Source organism: Glycine soja, chromosome 6, assembly GCF_004193775.1.
Source record: "Glycine soja cultivar W05 chromosome 6, ASM419377v2, whole genome shotgun sequence".
Lineage (NCBI taxonomy): Eukaryota > Viridiplantae > Streptophyta > Magnoliopsida > Fabales > Fabaceae > Glycine > Glycine soja.
In genome coordinates, this window is record NC_041007.1 from 44,955,972 (window position 1) to 44,974,492 (window position 18,521).

Below are 18,521 nucleotides of genomic sequence, written 5' to 3' on the forward strand. Positions count from 1 at the left end.
ACTCAAAAAAAAAAGGATTTACCAAGACAACATTTCTCCTAATAATAAGAATCTTTTGAAAAGAATTTAACATCTCATCCGATAGCTCATTAACACGTCAGTGCCACACAAACCTCAGTGTTGATAAGGTTGAACAAGTCATGGAGAATAAGCACTAGTCAACATGAACCAAAAGAAATAGTGAATGATTGGTTATGTATGAACAACAATATTATAATATAAGATTACAGCATGCCCTCCTAATAATGAGATTTGTAAACATGTACCGGTCTTTTTAGATAGTTGATTTGCTAATCACAATAACAAAGCCAAAATAAAGGTTCAAAGGTCAATAATAAAGGAGAAAGAGATAAAATAGAGAAAGAAATAGGGGCAAAACAAACAGATAAAATATGAAGATTGTTCTCTTAATGACCACGTTTTGTCCTTCAAAATAGTAATTCCACAGGAGTTGCAGGTTAAATGCACAAGTGACAAGCCTTTGACCAAACCATGGTTTGGAAAATTTTAAACTTAAAACCAAACATGCATGAAAAATAAGAGAAGTGATGTCTCATTCAACAGAAGGGAAAGTGCATGCATAGTATATCTATACAGAAACTCTATTTTGCATTCAATTTGCAGCACTTGTAGAAGTAATACAAGATAAATAAAATTGTTCCCACCATTTAAAGAACATGTACAACCAAATAAACACTACTAAATTTTAAGAATATGTCAGAAATTTGGTTGATAGCAAAGCAGCCAACAAAGGAAACTCCCACTGATCCATCAGAAAAGTAGAATATCGATGAATTAAGCACAAGACTATGAGCACCTTCTACCACAAGCAAAATTTTATTAGCCTTTTTACCTTGTTCAAGGAAAGTCAGAAATTTCCACAAGCTGTGAACCATCTTCAAATATGTACATGTTGGTCAGTAATATGGTAAAATCGCACAACGGAGTATTAATTTACTTGTTGGGAGATTCATCATTCTCAGACTTGGCCTTTGTTTTTCCCTTGACTGGTTGTCCATCATCAGTAGATGGAACAGCAGCAGTAAGCTGTCCCATCTTGTTCTGCAAATCAGTAAGAGATTCCTTGGTCACTTTTCCTTTAGGACTTTTCTTTTTGTCCACCAGCTTTAATTCTAGTCTGTATAATGCACAACCATCCTGGTTGTTGATCTCATACTCGTACAAATGCCACTCGAGATAACTAAGAGGCTGGGGGTCCATGTAATAGGACCTCTTTTGTCCCCCATGTTCCTTCATTACCTGCTTCCTTGATTCATGCCAACCACGCCCACTGTAATCCGGAAGTGATCTCTGTTTTCTATTTCCACTTTCAAATGCCCTTCTAGGCTTGTCAAAGAAGAGCCACTCCCTAACAGTTTCACCCTCAAGAAAAGAAAGATCAAAGAACTCTGCAACCAAAAAAATGCTAACAGTTTAATTAAGATGAAAAGTAATAAGCACAGATAGAACAATTTCTTCTACAACGCATTCAATAGACAAGTCTCTTGCTAGAGTTTGCAAAGCTTTAATGAATATAATTAAATAGTGAAACACAGCAAAATTAATAAACTCCTTGTGTACTCACCTGGAGCATTCCAGGGGGATTTAGTTGAAGCAGCACCTTCACAACTAGGGATGCCCACTTCCTTTCCCTGCGTCTTAGCAAGAACAGCAGCAAACAAAGGACCATCTTTTACACCAATTCCCCAAGGTCGCAAAATTGGGGTCATGCCAGGAAGACCCTCGTTATTTGCCAACAGCTCATGACAACTACTACAGTAGTTCTGGCACCATTCTACCCCTTGAGCAGGTCTGAAACAGTCCCATAGGGCACATTTTGGGGCTAAGAAAGCAGAAGGTGGGGGGCAGATATTTGGAAGAATGTTAGGTATAATATTCTCTCCATGCTGCACATTGTCATCAGCTTCAAAGAATTGGCTACAATCAAAACCTTCTAAACTAAATTGAGTTGATTCTGAGTTGTTCTTCATTTCCGTGTTGTGCCTGAGGTCATGATATAAATCAAACTGACCCAACAAATTAGAGTTGTGACCCATATCTTGATTTAAAGTGAATGGGTGATAATCTAACTGTGTCATATCTGAGCTATTATAAGCATTGTTGTACAGAGTTGAAGCACTTCCTTCAAAAGTATGACCTAGTGGTTGGTTATCATTAAAATGCTTCTGCAAGATACCAAGTGCCAAATATTATCTCTTCAAGAAAAGCGAGGAAATAAAAGATTAATCAGTAAAGCACATATATGATTAAACAGACTAAAACTTTCTGCTTATACATGTTCTCTTTCTGCATACATTGCACATTAGTTTTGTTGTTTTTTTAATTTTATTTTTTGAGAAAATTCAGAAAAAGAATTCATGGTAAAAATATTTGCATTTTCAGAACAACAAACCACTCAGGTGCTAAATCAAGTCAGTAATTGGATGCATATTAACAACTCAGAAGTCAGAACAATGTTAACCAGTTAAGTAGTTCATTATTCCTAACTAAATATATTTTTTAAGAATTCCCTTTTTGTAATTCTACCTCAACCAGTGAATTTTGACAAGTTGGAATCAACCTGGAAAGAAAAAATAGAACAAGGCTGCATGGTCTGCCAAAAAATTTCAATAACTTACAACACGACATCAAGTAACTGGATGACTTGCGAATAGCTCATTGGAATCATGTTCATTTCTCATATAAACAAAAAGGTTTAAGAAATTATCTTAGCACGGAACAAACTAAAAGACCACACAAACCACACTGGCATTAGTAGACTTCCCTTATGCTATAATTCATAACTTAAAGCGTCTCATTGGTATTTTTTTTAATCCATAGGAATTGAACATGGTATCAGGAGATTTACAACATTTACACACCCTGCTCAACCAACTGAGCTAGACCCCCTTGGTATTAGTATTTTTTTGTTTAGTATCTACTATCTAAAACCAAGAAAAAAAACACTCAAACTATACAAATCAATGCTTTTGATAGAGGTATTGAATCATGGCCTGTTTGTATGATATAAATAAATCCCCATTCCCAAGAGTTAAAACATATGATCCTTCGAATTTTAGTCTTCAAATTTCATACTCAGCAAACACAAGCTTCACCTGACCTTGCAATTTTTCCCATATGGTTGGTGTCATTTAGCAAATATATATATAGATTAATGGAACACATATTATATCTCATATTTTTAATCATTAACTATAAGAAATTCTAAGATGGTATCAAAGTCTATCTTAGATTCGTTTTTGGGCCACCTGCATTGCCATGCTCCAGGCCCATAGCCCTAGGCATGAGGGGGTTGTGTTAGAATGCCGTCTTAATTGTAGTCACCCCTAGCCCACCTATTGTGGCCTCTTTGGGGACTTCCTTAATTGCAGCCTTAAGGGTGGTATTTAATCCCCACATTAACTAGAGATATGATGTAAATAGTGCTTATAATGCTTAGGCAGCCCTCAACTTACAAGCCAGTTTTGTGGGATGAGTTTAGTGAGGCCCTAAGCCCAAATTCTAAGAAAATTCAGCACTTTTAATAAAGGTAATGAATCCTGACTTGTGTCTACTGTCTATATGATATAACCAAATCTTCAAGAGTTAAAACATATAATTCATTAATTTTTAGTCCTCTAAAATTCACACTCAGCAAAGATAAGCTTCAGGTCAGTGTCATTCAGCAAAAACTTATATAGATTAACAAAACACATATTGTATCTCATTTTTCATCTTTAACCATAAGAAATTATTCCAAAAGCATACAACCAAAATAATAGTATAATACAGGTAAAGTTTTGTGAACCAGGGAAAGCAACAAACCACAAATATTAAAAAGAAGAAAAGAAACCTCTCAAGCACTAGTGACAGAAACTTACCTCCTGAAAATACTGAAAATTGATGTCACTAATGTTATTTGTAAGGATCTCATTCTTCAATGGCACAGGTTTTGTCAATGGACTAGTAGCATCATCTTTCTCCTCAGTTCCTAGCAACATTTGGGCTAGTTCGCTGGGAAATGAACCAAAGCTTCCATCCTATAGAATGGCAATGCAAGCATACATTACAACAACATCCATCCAAATCTTTTTGAGATGAACAAAGGAAAGCACAGATATTATAATCATCCCATGTCTTAACATTTAAAACCATACAGCTAAGGAGTTGGCCGGAGACTCCAGTTCCGCCTTCCACTCTCGGAGCAACTGATGCATCTGCTCCTCAAATATCACAATGTCATTACCCCTGCCCTCCTTTCTTGCACACTGAAGACTGTTGAAAATCCCTTGAATCTTCTCCACCAGGTGTTTTTCCTTCTCCTTCATGGATTGAAGAGAAGAAGATCCACCCTTGCCCTTGAAACTTTCTCTCATCATACCTTCCTTGACAAATATCACAAAATAGCCAATGTAGAACACTAATGAGCACAATCAAATAACAGAATATCGGAAAATTCTAAAAGAAAAAAGGAAACATCCAGTTGGTAAGGATTGGGTTCATATCCTACAACAAAGTGGGTTCGAATTCCACCGCTCATGTTAGAACCTTTTCGGTGGATAATCTGTTAGCACCTCTTCAAGCAGTTTTTGAGCCTTGAGATATGTCTTGATCCTGGTGAGTCCCCCAAGACCCAATTTTTTTTTAATCAGCAAATATTAGTTGTTAATTGTTAGTTTTTTGTTAGTTGGCGAATCACACCCATGACTTTCCCTCCCTCCCTCCCTTCTCCTTTTACCACCAAGCCAACCTTATAACTCCTCCCCAAGACCCAATTAACGCAAACTTTTTTTCTACCAAACAAAAACATAACAGAAACTGATTTTAAACATGGTGCATGACAGTGATCAACCACAATCAACAATAAAAACTCTTGAGCAAAATAGCCATTGACATTTCCAAAAAAAATATATAGTGACACACGAAAATTTGAACATTGATAGATGTACCCAGATGGAAAGCAACACCCCAGTTGACCAAGTTTGGGGCTTTCTACATCTACGATGAATTTAAAGCTAAATTAGCTTGATGGGTATGTTACCTTTGGCCTTGAATTGGAGAGAGGGAGCAATGGGGTTCAAAACGACGACGTAGAAGAGGGGAAGTGTGACGGCTCCGCTGGAATCAGCACAAGACGAGAGAGACTCAGAGAAGCCCTCAATTGTGCGTCTCTCTAATTGAATTTTGCATATTTTTATTATTATTTTTCGAGTTATTAGTATTTGTGCACGTTGAAGGCTTCAATTAGACGCAAGAATTTTTGTTGTGTGCCTTCTGATACCCTTCTCCACTTTTCCGTTTACCCATACTTGTGGGAAAAAAAAAACATATATATATATATAGTTGCTATAACTTATTTTGAAATATGTAATTTTTTTGGAAGTTAAAATATTATAAAGTTTTATAATAATTAAGAATAAAAATATTCAGAAACATAATATCAAATAGAATTATTTTCTTTATAATAATTATAGATTAAGTGCCAATAATATTATTATCACCATCTAACATTTTCTAAACATTATTTTCAACCAATTAAAGTAAGCATGTTCGATGTTTATGATAATATGATGAAATTTTATACTAAAAAAATTTAGGAAAAAATAAAATAATTATTATATTATATTGTTATTTAATTTAATAACATATGATTATCTTATTTTATTGTTTATTTTATTATTCATCTGGTAACTTTTATCATAAAAAGACAGGTAGGAAATACGATAATATTAAAAAAAAAAGATAAAATAATTATTATAAAAAAAAGATTGAAAAAATAAGATCTATAATATGGGTCCCAACTCTCCGGTAAATAAACATTATATTTGATAAATATCTTACAAAATCAAATTTAAGAAGAAAATATTTTTAATGTATGAAGTTATTAAATGTAACTTTAGCTTCAAAATAAAGAAATATACAGAAGACTAAAAAGTAAATATAATTATAAAATAATAAAAACTTGTAAGTATACTTTGATCATAAAAGTTATATTAAAAAAAAAACTTTTAGGTTCTTAACATGCTAAAAATATATGTTACCTCCCAATACTCAATCTTTTAAAGTGATGCAGCGTATGTTCCTTTGTATACTAAATAAAAAAGACTTATGCATCCTTTCTAAAAGTACAAAATAAATTCTTTTGACCTTACAAATAGTGTGTTCTTTGTGTTCCTCAGTAGTAATTTGAATCAAAGGGAAAACTTTGTGATCTCTTACTCTGAATAAGATCAGACTTTGCTGCAGCCTGCACTTTGATTATTTTCTATACACTGCACTGTGTCTTCTTCTGGTTTACCAGGTGATTTAGATACAATATAACAATAATATAAATTGTTTCATGATGTCTAACTCAATTAAGGTTATTTTCATATTTTATATGTAGTATTTTAAAAAAGGAGACTAAACTTATATCTGATTTGTATTTCTTTTTTGTTTTACTTTACATAGGACAATTGTTCCAAATTACGGATGTATAATTTGAGTCACCAATAGGCATGTGAATTGTGAGTGTAATGACCTCATATGCCATTACATGAAAACACTAGACTTAAATCAAGCATTATGAAGGGAGAGAAAAAAAATCACGGATTTAATTTTCTCTGCTAACAAAAAACTAACAATTAATAATTAACATTTGATGATAAAAAAAATCATGCATTATAAAAATCAGTGTTACAGTAAGTAATTGAGGACAAAATTTTGAAGGAAACAAATGTAGATTATCCAAAAGGCTAGAAAACTGTAGTTAGCAGGCTGAATTTGTCCCTGGAAAGGAAATTTTCAAAAAGAACGCATTCATAAATGTGTTGTACAATTTTGTTTTATTTCGTATGAACAAGATTAATCCTCAAAGCCCCTCTCAAAAAAAAAATCCTCAAAGCCCCTCACCACACCTAAAATTTGGTTTTAGCTCTGATTGTACCTCCATATATAATATACAGTAACCCATCTGCACATTGTCAATATCATGCTTCTTGCCACACCAAGAGGTATTGCTTGTTAATCAAAATCTGTGTGCAATGCTTAACAATTGCAACAATCAATTGGATTTTCTATCTTCAGAGACACGAGTGTGTCTGAAGTTAAGAGTGCCAAGTAGTCCTCGTCCCCTGGAAAGTTGTTCCAGCTCTTCAAGCTTTTGTGCAAGAAGTTCAATTTCTCTAGCCAATTCTTCATTCTTAGTCTTTATTTCCTGCAAAGTAACAAAAAAGTGAATAGATCCTTGAAATTTAGAATATTTTTGTCCCCCCAACGGCTTCCTCTACCTCAAATGAAAGAAAACAAGACTAAAATAAATAGGTAGGCAAAACTAAAACCCAGTGAGGGGGAAAAAATGCATCCAAGTTTAAAAACCTCCATCATGCATAGCAGTCAGAGAAAATAAATGAATTACAAGAAGACCAACTTTGCTTCAACCCACAATTTACCCTCAAAACATATAATCCATGACAGACAAAGGCAGGAAGACAACCTGTATCTCCTGTCTACGTAATTCTTCTTTTCTTGCTTCTGATCTTGAACTTCTTTGCACCTCAAAGATGATGGCAGCTCCTGCAACCTAAATAGAACGAAATCGATGATAGCAGAAATCTTGATAGATGGTACAGATGAAAATTTTGTAGCATGGGTCCTGTAAGAAATAAATGGAAATAGAATGGATTTGAACATATCAACCAAAGACCATGTGAATAATTTGACAAACAGACTTTTTTTTTTTAATTGCCACAACTTTGATTGTAGAAAGGTTTTTTACACCCTCAAATAATACTATAATCTGAATCTTATGCTCTGGTTTAAATCTTTTACTTCCCTTTTGCTAGACAAGGGAAGTTCATTAAGGACCTAGCCTATACAAGATTACAAAAGCTCTTCGGCGGTGGCAAAACCTACGCACAGGAGCTTAGACAGCTGTTCGTAGATTGGCTTAAGGTGCTTCATGGGAGTTAACTGAAAAGTCCATAAGCACTCTGCACTCCCTTAAAAGTTAAAACATCCTAGCATTAACCAGACCTTAATTTCATACCACAGTTGTAAATAAGAAGCAAGCTCAAATCAGTGATGTTTGGGCAATGAATTGCATTGCCATTTGTTATTGATGAGCTCAAACCTATTGACCTAAGGAGTCTCTGCACAAGCTGAATCTATTAATCCAGTTCCCAATACCTTATGCATAAAATTAAGGAAGGATATCTTTCCCTGCCATATATGGTTATCATTAATTGCATTGCATGTAAGAAAGCAACTAAACAAGCAGAAATAGCAAGTTTTTAAAAAAAGATCTGTGACCTTGTTTTGGGCTGCAACATCAAAGTTTTTAAAATGTCCGCAACTGCGATTAGAATTGCATCGGCCACATTTGTCTGCGGTATCAACAAACACAACAAAACCGCATCACGACCGCAACCGATATTTAAAACCTTGGGAAATAGTATTTAAGCCAAAATTTCAGGGATTTGAGGGGTAGCACATTCGCTTTACTATTAACTTTGTTTTTTCAGTTCTTTTAGTCCCCCCAAATTAAAACCACCACAAATAGTGCATCCAAACCGCCACAAATTAGTCAACAGGTAGTAAAAAAAAAGCATTTCACGAATTTGAGGGACTAAAAAAGATAAACCCAAATTTGAAGGGGAAAAAAAACACATTTAAGTCATTTAATTTAATTATCATATCGCAGCTAAACCTCTTCAATCTGCAATTAGCAATAGCATAAAAACAGTAGTAAAACACACAAACAGATAGAAGGCAATTCATAATAACAATGGTTTATGATGATTACCGAGAAGACAAAGAGTTCTCCAAGCAGATCAGCAGCAGCTTGCACAGCCTTCTCCTCGTTCAGAGGGTGGATTGCAACATCAGTGGCATGACCGTAAATTCGTCTCTGCACTCTCGTCGTCAATCTATGATTGGCCTGAGACACATACAACAATACAACATATCACACGTGCGAACACAACACCAGACACGTGCGAGAAAGAATGAAAGTGGGAGCTGACCTGGGCAATGCTGATGATGAAATTGCGGAACTTGAGGTGGTAACCGGCCTCCTTCTTGAGCCTGTTGGCGATTGGTTTGCACGCGGTTCTCAGAGCGAGTGTTGCTAGCTTCACCACCGGAAACACCACCATCACTTACTTGTACTTCTGGACTAGAAGAGAAACTAAACTATGAAGTTAATAGTGATAAAGCGAATGTGGTACCCTTCTTGAGTTCTTGGTCTTGGGTGCGTGTGATCGACGAGGGTATTTGAATTTCATCAGCATCTTTCTTCCTCAACAAGAAAATGATCAGAGTAGCAGAAAAGTAAAACGAATACATACATGCATACATCATGATACATGCACATGCATTATGCACATGCATAGTTAAATTCGATGGTCCAGAATCTTCGCCAAGGAGGCGAAATTAAAGCATTTTTTTAAGGTTGTTATTCTCACTTGCTTCAGATTAATTAATAATTAATAACTAGAGTTTTAGCATGTATTGGAGTAAATAAAAGTTTATAATTTATTATAATTAAAATCAGTAACAAATTTTTTTTCATATAGATTATATTTTAGATCTATGAAAAATAATTTATGTTATGATATATTATTATTTTTTATGTAATACATTATTATTTTAAATTTATTGATTTTTTTTTCTAACCACGATATTGGTAGGAAGTAACTGTCATATTCAAGAATTAATTAGAATTCGAATGTTGGATGGCTTTTTAAGGAATAGACACAAGTAATTATTTTTGTATTATCTTTGTTGATATTGATATTATCTTTTAAGAAATATTCAAATTCAACCTATAATTAAGAATGATGGAAACAATATATTGAAAGATATAATAGAAAGTCATAGATTGTTAGTAGCATATTTTAAAGATAAAATATATTTGAAATTGTTTTCTAATATTCACTTAAAAATTGTTACGCCATTCAATTATAGTATCAAAATATCAACAAGAATTATGATATGGGCAATTTGATTTTCCATGTTTGGAAAATATTTCTTCCTTACTATTCATATATAGAGCTCTCGTGAACACATGAGACTTGACACTATGAAAAATAATTTAAATTAGATAAACATATTTGATTATTGAGTGGATAGCAAAGAATAAATATTACGCTTTACTTTTTACTTGTTTATTATTATTGTCAAGCATAGTATATGCTGTCAATTGTCTAGACCTATTTTTACACTTTAGCAAATTATAGTGAACAACATTTTATCAAGCATAGACAATTGCATGGAGGTCATATATTATGTTTGATGAAGTGTGATTCAATACAATACACGGCACAAATTCTTAATAAATTTGGTTCAATTGTTCAATTTCATTAAATAAAAGCAAATCTCGTTCAAGATAAAATTGTGACATTAATATTATATATATATAATTTAAGGTATGTTTCATTTACATAAATTTAATGAACATGACAATACTAAACTACTTGATCTAAAGATTTGTATGCCAATCCATGAGGAGTTGGAAAGGTAAGAACAAAAACCTGAAATTTTGTTACCCACTAAATTAGGGGATATAACTTTTTGTTACAAATAATAATAATAATAATAATTGCATTAAAATAATTAATAAAAAATATAATAAGAAATTTGACACTCTTTTACTTGGGTTGATCATTATCTATCAAATAATGTAAAAAAAAAAATTGTCATGTAACTTAAACAATTGTTGTTCTCCTTATATTGTACCTTAAATAAAAAAAATTAAGTAAATATATTCAAACTCTCTAATTATCTTGTGCATCACACAAGTAAAAAATATAGTTGAATAACAAAAAGAAGAGATAATGAAAAATTGAATGAAAATATTAATTTGGAAATATATATTTTTTTGTTAATATAACATTTGTGTAAACTATTTATCAATTTTCTTGATTAGTGATATTTTATAGAAAATCGGGCTTGTCACCTTTAGTGTGATTTTTCTTTTCAATCATGTTTTGCCGATTCACAGGAGATTAAATTGAATATTATAAAGGATGCAAGTCCAATTTTAATCAGACCAACAACAACATGTTGCCTATTGTTTTACAAATATGATGATAAGGTTGATTATTAGAACGTCAATTGGGCTATACGCAATCAACCAACTAAAGCTCTTGGCTTCTAGAGGATCTCAAATTTGGGTAAATACCTTGGGATAAAGCTTCACCACTCTCGAGTGGGAAAAGAATGTTTTCAAGGTGTTTTGGAGAAGGCTTCTCAGCATATGAGCTCTTGGAAAGATAGGTAGTTGTCGTTGGCTAAGTTTATCTAAATCAATCATGTTCTCTCTCCCAACATTACTACATAAAAGGGCTTTAACATCAGTTATTTAGGAGTTTTAACATTGGTTTTAAAATTAATGTTGAAAATCATTATTTACATCGGTTATAGCTGAAACTGATGTAGAAATTTTGGATAATATTGTGTAATTTGAAGCGTTTTCTATATGTTGAATGTGCTTACCACATTGATTTTGGCGAAAATCAATGTTGAATGTGCCTTTATAACATTGATTTTGGTCATAACCGATGTTGTAAAGGCACATTCTACATCAATTTTAGACCAATCAATGTTGTTTGTTGCAAATTTTTTAATAATAATAATAATAAGAGTTACCAAAAATATCAAACGGAAATAGAAACCTGCAAAATTAGAACTACATATAACTTTACTAGCAGCAAATAAATGACAAATATGTAGCAACTATTTTTTAGAGTATAAAAATTAAAGTTACTGTAGTATAAAACATTAGAATCAAAATGTTATTTGTTGTGTAGTCCATAAATTTGGCCTGAGTCATAATCACCCCATTGTAGTTGAACATCAACCCACTACTTATTTCTTGCCTTTTGATAAAAAAAAAATCCATAGATTCAGCTACAAGACTGGTGGCCATCTATGGGCAACAAAGGGAAGAGTGTTCGCACAAGAATTGCTTATTTTGTAGTTTTTCCTTGGATGGATTATTTCCTTTTGAACAATTTCAACCTCCAAAGCATCCAACTCTTGATCCAAAACTTGACAGAGATCTATAACAACACTCTCATGGATCTTCTACCACAAGTGAGCTCTAAATATCTGAAGGGATATCTTCAAAGATTATCCTTGCTGTAAACAGATGCCTTGGTGAGCATTGGTGTAAATCTTCAGTTGGGTATCTGGTTTAGACCAAATCTTTGAGCATTGGTAAGCTTCTTATACTTCATAGATTCCTCAAAACCATGATGCCTTTTCCCAAAAAGACCTTCCCAAGTTGGAAAACTAACAAGGAAAAATAACAATAAGTCAATTACAACTTTTTACATAGTAGACACACAATAACAAGAGTTAAATACTAAACAAGAATAACCAAATTCAAACAACAAAACAAGTAAGACTTACTATGTTCCTTTGAATAAAGTGTGTTTAAGAATTCCTTCAACTCCTCCAAGGGCTTGAATAACATTAGAATGGTAATTGTTCAAGTTCCATAATTTCTCATCATGCCTCTAATGTGTCCACCATAAGTTATGGAATGGGGTTATTGGGTACTACTAAATATACATATCCATGTCTAGAATAAAGAAAACTTAGAAGGTATGCTTTTTTCCCTTTCAAACTTTGGTACATTTCATCTATTTCCATCTATTACATATCAACAATTTTGTGGGTATTTCCAGTGTACACCACTTTTTAAATAGACGACAATGAATAAGAGTAAGCCAAGTAAGGACAAAAATAAGAGGATATCTGATCACTTAATAATACTTAAGTAGTTTGTTTCTTTTCGTCTTTAGTGTTGCAGTCATCAAATCTTTTTTCATGTCAAATTCATCTGGCTCTAATATCACCCCCTTTATATGTTCAAATCCCCTCAGCTAGTTTTATGAAGGACGAAAATTGAAGAGGAAACAAGACAATTAGAGAATCATATACCATAATGTTCTGTGATTGCAAGATCAAAGTCTTTCTAGTTTGTTGTTTATGTTATGCAGCCTTCATGCTTCATAGTTTAAAAATCTTTCCAATAATAATAATAATAATTTTAAGTTTTTTTCATACCTAAAGCAATAAAGTTTTTACTTTAACATCATTTCATTGTTGGTAGGTGTTACCTTATTTCTCTTAGATGTCAACTTGAGCTCAAATAACACATATTTCTTCAATTGATCAAATGAGCAGAGTTTGGGGGGGGGGGGGGGGGGAACCAATGTGACCATTTGAGTATGCCCACTTATTGGAAAATTCTTCATTTGAAACTACTACTGCAACTAGCATTGACTTGAAGTTATTTCTATAAACCTAGATCTAATAGTAAAACATACAAGAATCACAAACTTACCAATAATCGTGAGTCTATGAACTAAAAAGTGTACCAATTAACTATGTTGATCTAGGAGTTATAAGGTGACAATTACCTCCCAAGTTCCATAATTGTATATCCTCTGTCAATGCCATTGTGATAAATCCCCCATAGGATACAACAACAATAAGGTAAAAAACAAATCACATGATAAAGTAAAAAAAAAAATCTAGATGTCAATATCAAAATATAAAGAAGTATGAATGAAGTAATTTCATAAAACTACTGAATCTAACTCCAATGTAAACACCAAATGCAATAAGCTAAACTCAACATAGTGCATCCCACTAAATTTTTTATTGCAAAGCTTTAAGGAATTAAAAAAATAAGAATAAATAAAGATTATTGTGTGGTTTTATTATGGGAAAAATGTGTTTTTGGTCCTTTTACTTTCCGTCAAACATGGTTATAGTCTATGTACTTTGAAATTGATGAAATCAATCCTCCATATATTGAAATATGTTATTTTCGTGATTTCGTCCCTCTACACTAACTTTGTTGATGACAAACATCATATATTGAAATATGATGTTACTCATAATGGATTTGGATTTCACCTCTCAAAACCCTTTTTCTTAAGTCGTTTTAAGCCAAAAGTTGACTTGAATCTCAAATGATGTTTTATATTGTCATTAAGGACTAAAGTGATACTACAAAGTTGAAGACTGAAGTCATAGTTTGGTTAAGTTAAAGAGAAGAGACCGATGATGGGGTGGTTTGGTGCTAACATTCTTGATAGAGCTACTTTAAAATAATATGGTATTTGAAATGTGTTTTTTTTTCAAATTAAAATTGAAATGCATTTTGTTTATATCTCAACTTCCTAAAATTTAAGGGTAGACATAACCAGAACTTTATATAATCGTACAATGAACTAAGTATTTTTAAATCTATCAAACATATAAATTTCTAAGAATCATAGAAGGCGACGAGCATTCAATGACATTTCACAAAGATAGAAATTTACATAAATAACTAAGATAGGATACCTGTGAATCTAAATTCACTTCATCACCAGAGCTAAACACTACATCTTCCATAACTCTCATAGCTTTCATGGCCTTCTTCTCAAAATTGTCTTCTGGTGGAGCAGGCTTTGATGCCATTGCTTGTTGAATTCATCTCTGCTGCTCTTCCTTTTCAATCATACATTTTCACTCCTACGAATGTACCATCATTGTAGAGTTGGTCTATACACTTGACACACACAAACACACTCACACAAAGAGATTATTGTTAAAAACCATGTTTAAAGATTATCAATAGAGATCGATCCTCTTCAGGATCAATAACTTTCTCATTTTCATCACCATGAAACAGTTTTGGTGAAAATGAACTAGTCTAATCTTCAACTTCTTGATCTTATCCTTTGATGAGTTCTAGTGAAAATGATTCATCTGTAGATTGAACTACACAATAAAGATAAAGCAAATATCAACATGAAATTTGGAACAGAAAGAAGCCTATAAACTATCAGTAACAAAATGCTTTATACCTTTAACATAGTGTTAAGTATCTTCCTCAAAGTTTTTAACTTTAAGCATCTTCTAATTTATCTTCATAATAACATAGCAAATAGTATTGACAATTCGTTGAAAATTGCAAATATTCATCTAAAGGTAAGAGTTATCCTTTTGTTAATGAATTATTCAAACAACCAAATATCTATTATACCATCCTCTATCTAATTATAACATTTAGTATAGTATATCAAACAAGAATTCCCTTGAAAGACTGACAATACAATTTTCCGCAAAGTTTTCCAAATAATTTGTTATTCTCTTAAAGAAACTGAAATTTTAATTTTCAACAAAATTAAAAACAAAATCATGTAGGAACCTTAACCAATATTCCATTAATAATTAACCAATTTCTTAGAAGTTTCATGCTTATATTTTCATCTATACCAACATTTTAACTCCAAAACTACTTAGCAATCCACTCTTATGAAAAATAGAATGCTTTAAAATTGTATACATATATGCATGAGTTATTGGCACATGTCTGGAAAATTTATCACTTATGGTAACATGAAACAAGTCCAAAAAACATTACATAAGACAAATAAAAAACCATACATTATCACTTATGGTAACATGAAACAAGTCCATAAATTGACAAATGCTTGAGATGTGAATAGTGAACAATCACAATTCTACCATTTTCCATAAACCATATTTCCCTTCCTGTGTCCCCAACTCCTTCTTAAAACAACAAAGATAAGAAAATGTGAGAAAAACAACAAAGGGAAAAGGGACAAAAACTTTACCTGTGATAATATACGAAGCAACAACTTGTTTGGTGAGAAGGTCTCCCAATTTTTGAGGATAAACAGAGACATGATGCCACTGAATGGTAGAGCAATTGACATAGTCCTTAGGGTTCTCGTCAAACCCTAATAAGGAACCAATCGTTCCTAATAGAGCAAACCCTTCCTAATAGGGAATCAATGAAGCAATGGAAAGTCAAATGCTAGTAGTAATGCTAACCTTATGCTCCTCAAACCTACTCTCGCACTCAGAAACATCTGCCATAACAACACTAAGCATATCGATAATGGTGCCGAGATCATGTGACGGAATGGCCTCTATGGACTTCTGGAGGTTCTCCAAGGCGTCATTGTACTGCTCTATATATATAGTCCTGGAGCACTACGACGATCTTCAACGAGGCCTTCTTGTGCTTGGTGACGACGAAGATGGTGAAGTTGGCCTGGTAGGAGCAGACTTTAATGGTGACCTCAAGGACACTCATGAGGTTGAAGTTGTGGCTGAGGAACAACGTGATGGTGGAGATGCACATAGTGTGATGGCAAAGTTTGGAAATTTTTAAGGGAAGAGGAACGAATGGCACGATATCATGGAAAATAGGGCATTAGAAACATTAGAATGACAACGACATAAACTACAACATTGATTTTAAGAAAAATCAATGTCAAGAAATAAATCACAACATTGGTTTTCATAAAACCGATGTTAAGTTACATGCTCAACATCAATTATTTTACAATCAATGTTAACAATGACACGTTATTTACAAAAATATCACTTCGCTTTTGGTTAACATCGATTTTTCTAAAATCGATGTTAACTGGCCGACATTAAATTATTATTTTCTAGTAGTGCTGCCTATACCATGCAATCCTCTTTCCTCCCAAAATCCACATGCGATAAACTTGATCAATTGACTCATCTTTCCAATGGGATGATGTTGATGAGCATAACAAAGCATATATGCTAGCTGAAGGTCATTCGGAGACATGTGTAACAATAAGGACAACCTTTGGGCCCAAGTTGTCAGGGCTAAGTATGGATGCACGAATAATCTTTTGCCTTCCATTAACTTGAACACCACTTGTTCAAACTTATGGTGTGGCATTCACGCTTGTTGGCAGAAATTCCAGAGAAATATCTCTTAGCTCATTGGGGATGAGAGAAGCATCATTTTCTGGAAAGATAAATGGGTTCCTTAGAGGGGCACTCTTGAAAGTCTTTCCCTCAAGCTTGTTCTTGCAGAGGATGTTATAAAAAAGGTGGGGGAAGTGGTCAACTTGGAAGGAGGTTGGGATTCCAACTATCCGAAGGAAATGCTCCCAATCGAGATAGGTAACATTATCTTGGCTATTCCTCCTCCTTGTAGTATAGCAGTGTTAAATTCTTTGACTTGGGAAGGCTCAAAGGATGAGGACTTTTCCTTGGCAGTGGCATATCAAACTATCACCAATGGGATTGTGATTCAACATGATCCTCTTTGCAAGGTTAAGGACCCAAACGAATCTGTCTTTTTTGAGGAAGTTAAGCCATGATGCCTTTTATACAAATGCCAAGAGGTATTTGAGGTTTATAGTAGATAGTCCTGCTTGTCCGATGTATGGGGAAGTTGAGACTGTCATTCATGTCGTGTGTGATTGTCAATATGCGAAGATTGTGGAAGCATATCATAGCTCCCCAAGCTTGGACCTCTTTTTTCCAAGGGGACTTGGAGGTTTGGCTTATGGAGAATTTGAATAATACCAACCATTTGAAGGATGATTGACCTATTTGCTTTGGGATCGATTACCATGAACTTTATATGGCTGAGACATGACAACATGGTGTTTAATGGTGCTTAGGAGCTGGATATGACCATGTGCAAGAAGATTGATAGTATGCTCGAGGACATAATTGCTAGAGACTCATGACACAATCACACACTTTTGTTAAGAAATACCTAGTTGTTCATTGTCAGGTGAAATGACTCCTTCCCTTAGAGCATTGGATGAAAGTTAACTGTGATGGTGCTTTTTCCAGCTCCACCTTCAAGGCCTCCTGCGGTGGTATTATTAAAAACTCTCTGGGTTGGCATGTTGAGTTTTTCTCTTGCGTCTTAAGTTCGTGTGCGCCTTGGTGCATGCATGGTACGTATCTGAATGACTTTGTCGAGAGGATTAATAAATATGTTGGTTAAGACATATTAGAATCTCCCACGTGTTGCAGATGCTTTGGCGAAGCACACTAGGATGCATACATATCCTTTGAGTCTCCCATTTTTTTGTCTTTGTCGTTACTAGCTGATGTTAGTGGGGTTGCTTTTGTTCGTTAGTTCTCTTTTTGGGTTTCAGCTTTAGCCCCTTTCCCTCAGCCAAAAAATGTTAGTTTTTAAAATATTATTTTAAAAGTTATATTTACTTTTTTTTAATTAAAATATAAAAATATTTATACTAATAGCGAATAAAAATTAAAATCTTAATTCTTTATCATAAAAATTTATTTGTTGAACAAATCAATTATTTTAGAAGGCTTTTAATACTATATTTGAAATAAAAAATTGAAGAGTTTTTATTTTTAAACGATTTATTTACCAAGTTTCCAGAATCAAGATATTCATAATTGATTTTCTAAAATTAAAGTTATTTTTTACAAATTTAAATTTACAAATTGAACTTAATACATTTTAAAAATAATTTGAAATCATACTTTAAATGTCCTAACTCAATTCATTGTTTCCTTTAAGACTTAAATGTCTTTTAGTTTTTGTAATTTAATGTTTTTTAATTTTTGTTTTTATAAAATAAGTTTATTTTATTTTTCTTCCTTAAAAAATTTTAAATAACATTTTTTTATTATTTGAAATGTTTTTTTACTATTAAAAGTACTATAATAAATATTTTACAAAGAAAAAAAATAAA

General features: G+C 33.0%; 2 protein-coding genes across 6 annotated transcripts; both read right to left on the reverse strand.

Annotated features, from left to right (window-relative positions):
* Positions 1-526: 526 nt before the first annotated feature.
* LOC114417155 (transcription factor VOZ1-like) lies at positions 527-5,255 on the reverse strand. 2 transcript variants are annotated; one of them, XM_028382260.1, is made up of 5 exons: positions 5,042-5,255; positions 4,158-4,385; positions 3,882-4,040; positions 1,586-2,186; positions 527-1,409 (listed from the first exon to the last, which is right to left on the reverse strand). In XM_028382260.1, the coding sequence occupies exons 2-5, from the start codon at positions 4,377-4,379 to the stop codon at positions 955-957; spliced, it is 1,437 nt and encodes a 478-aa protein (XP_028238061.1). In that variant the 5' UTR covers positions 4,380-4,385; positions 5,042-5,255; the 3' UTR covers positions 527-954. The 2 variants fall into 2 exon arrangements, with proteins under 2 accessions (XP_028238061.1, XP_028238060.1); XM_028382259.1 differs by having other exon boundaries at positions 4,158-4,381; positions 5,042-5,253.
* A 1,525-nt stretch (positions 5,256-6,780) lies between these two features.
* Positions 6,781-9,332, reverse strand: LOC114417156 (optic atrophy 3 protein homolog). 4 transcript variants are annotated; one of them, XM_028382264.1, is made up of 5 exons: positions 9,003-9,330; positions 8,783-8,917; positions 8,290-8,363; positions 7,475-7,633; positions 7,057-7,195 (listed from the first exon to the last, which is right to left on the reverse strand). In XM_028382264.1, exons 1-5 carry the CDS (start codon positions 9,132-9,134, stop codon positions 7,189-7,191), a joined length of 507 nt encoding a protein of 168 aa, XP_028238065.1. In that variant the 5' UTR covers positions 9,135-9,330; the 3' UTR covers positions 7,057-7,188. The 4 variants fall into 4 exon arrangements, with proteins under 4 accessions (XP_028238066.1, XP_028238065.1, XP_028238062.1 ...); XM_028382265.1 differs by lacking the exon at positions 8,290-8,363 and having other exon boundaries at positions 6,781-7,195; positions 7,475-7,561; positions 9,003-9,323; XM_028382261.1 differs by having other exon boundaries at positions 7,071-7,633; positions 9,003-9,332.
* Between the last annotated feature and the right edge of the window lie 9,189 nt (positions 9,333-18,521).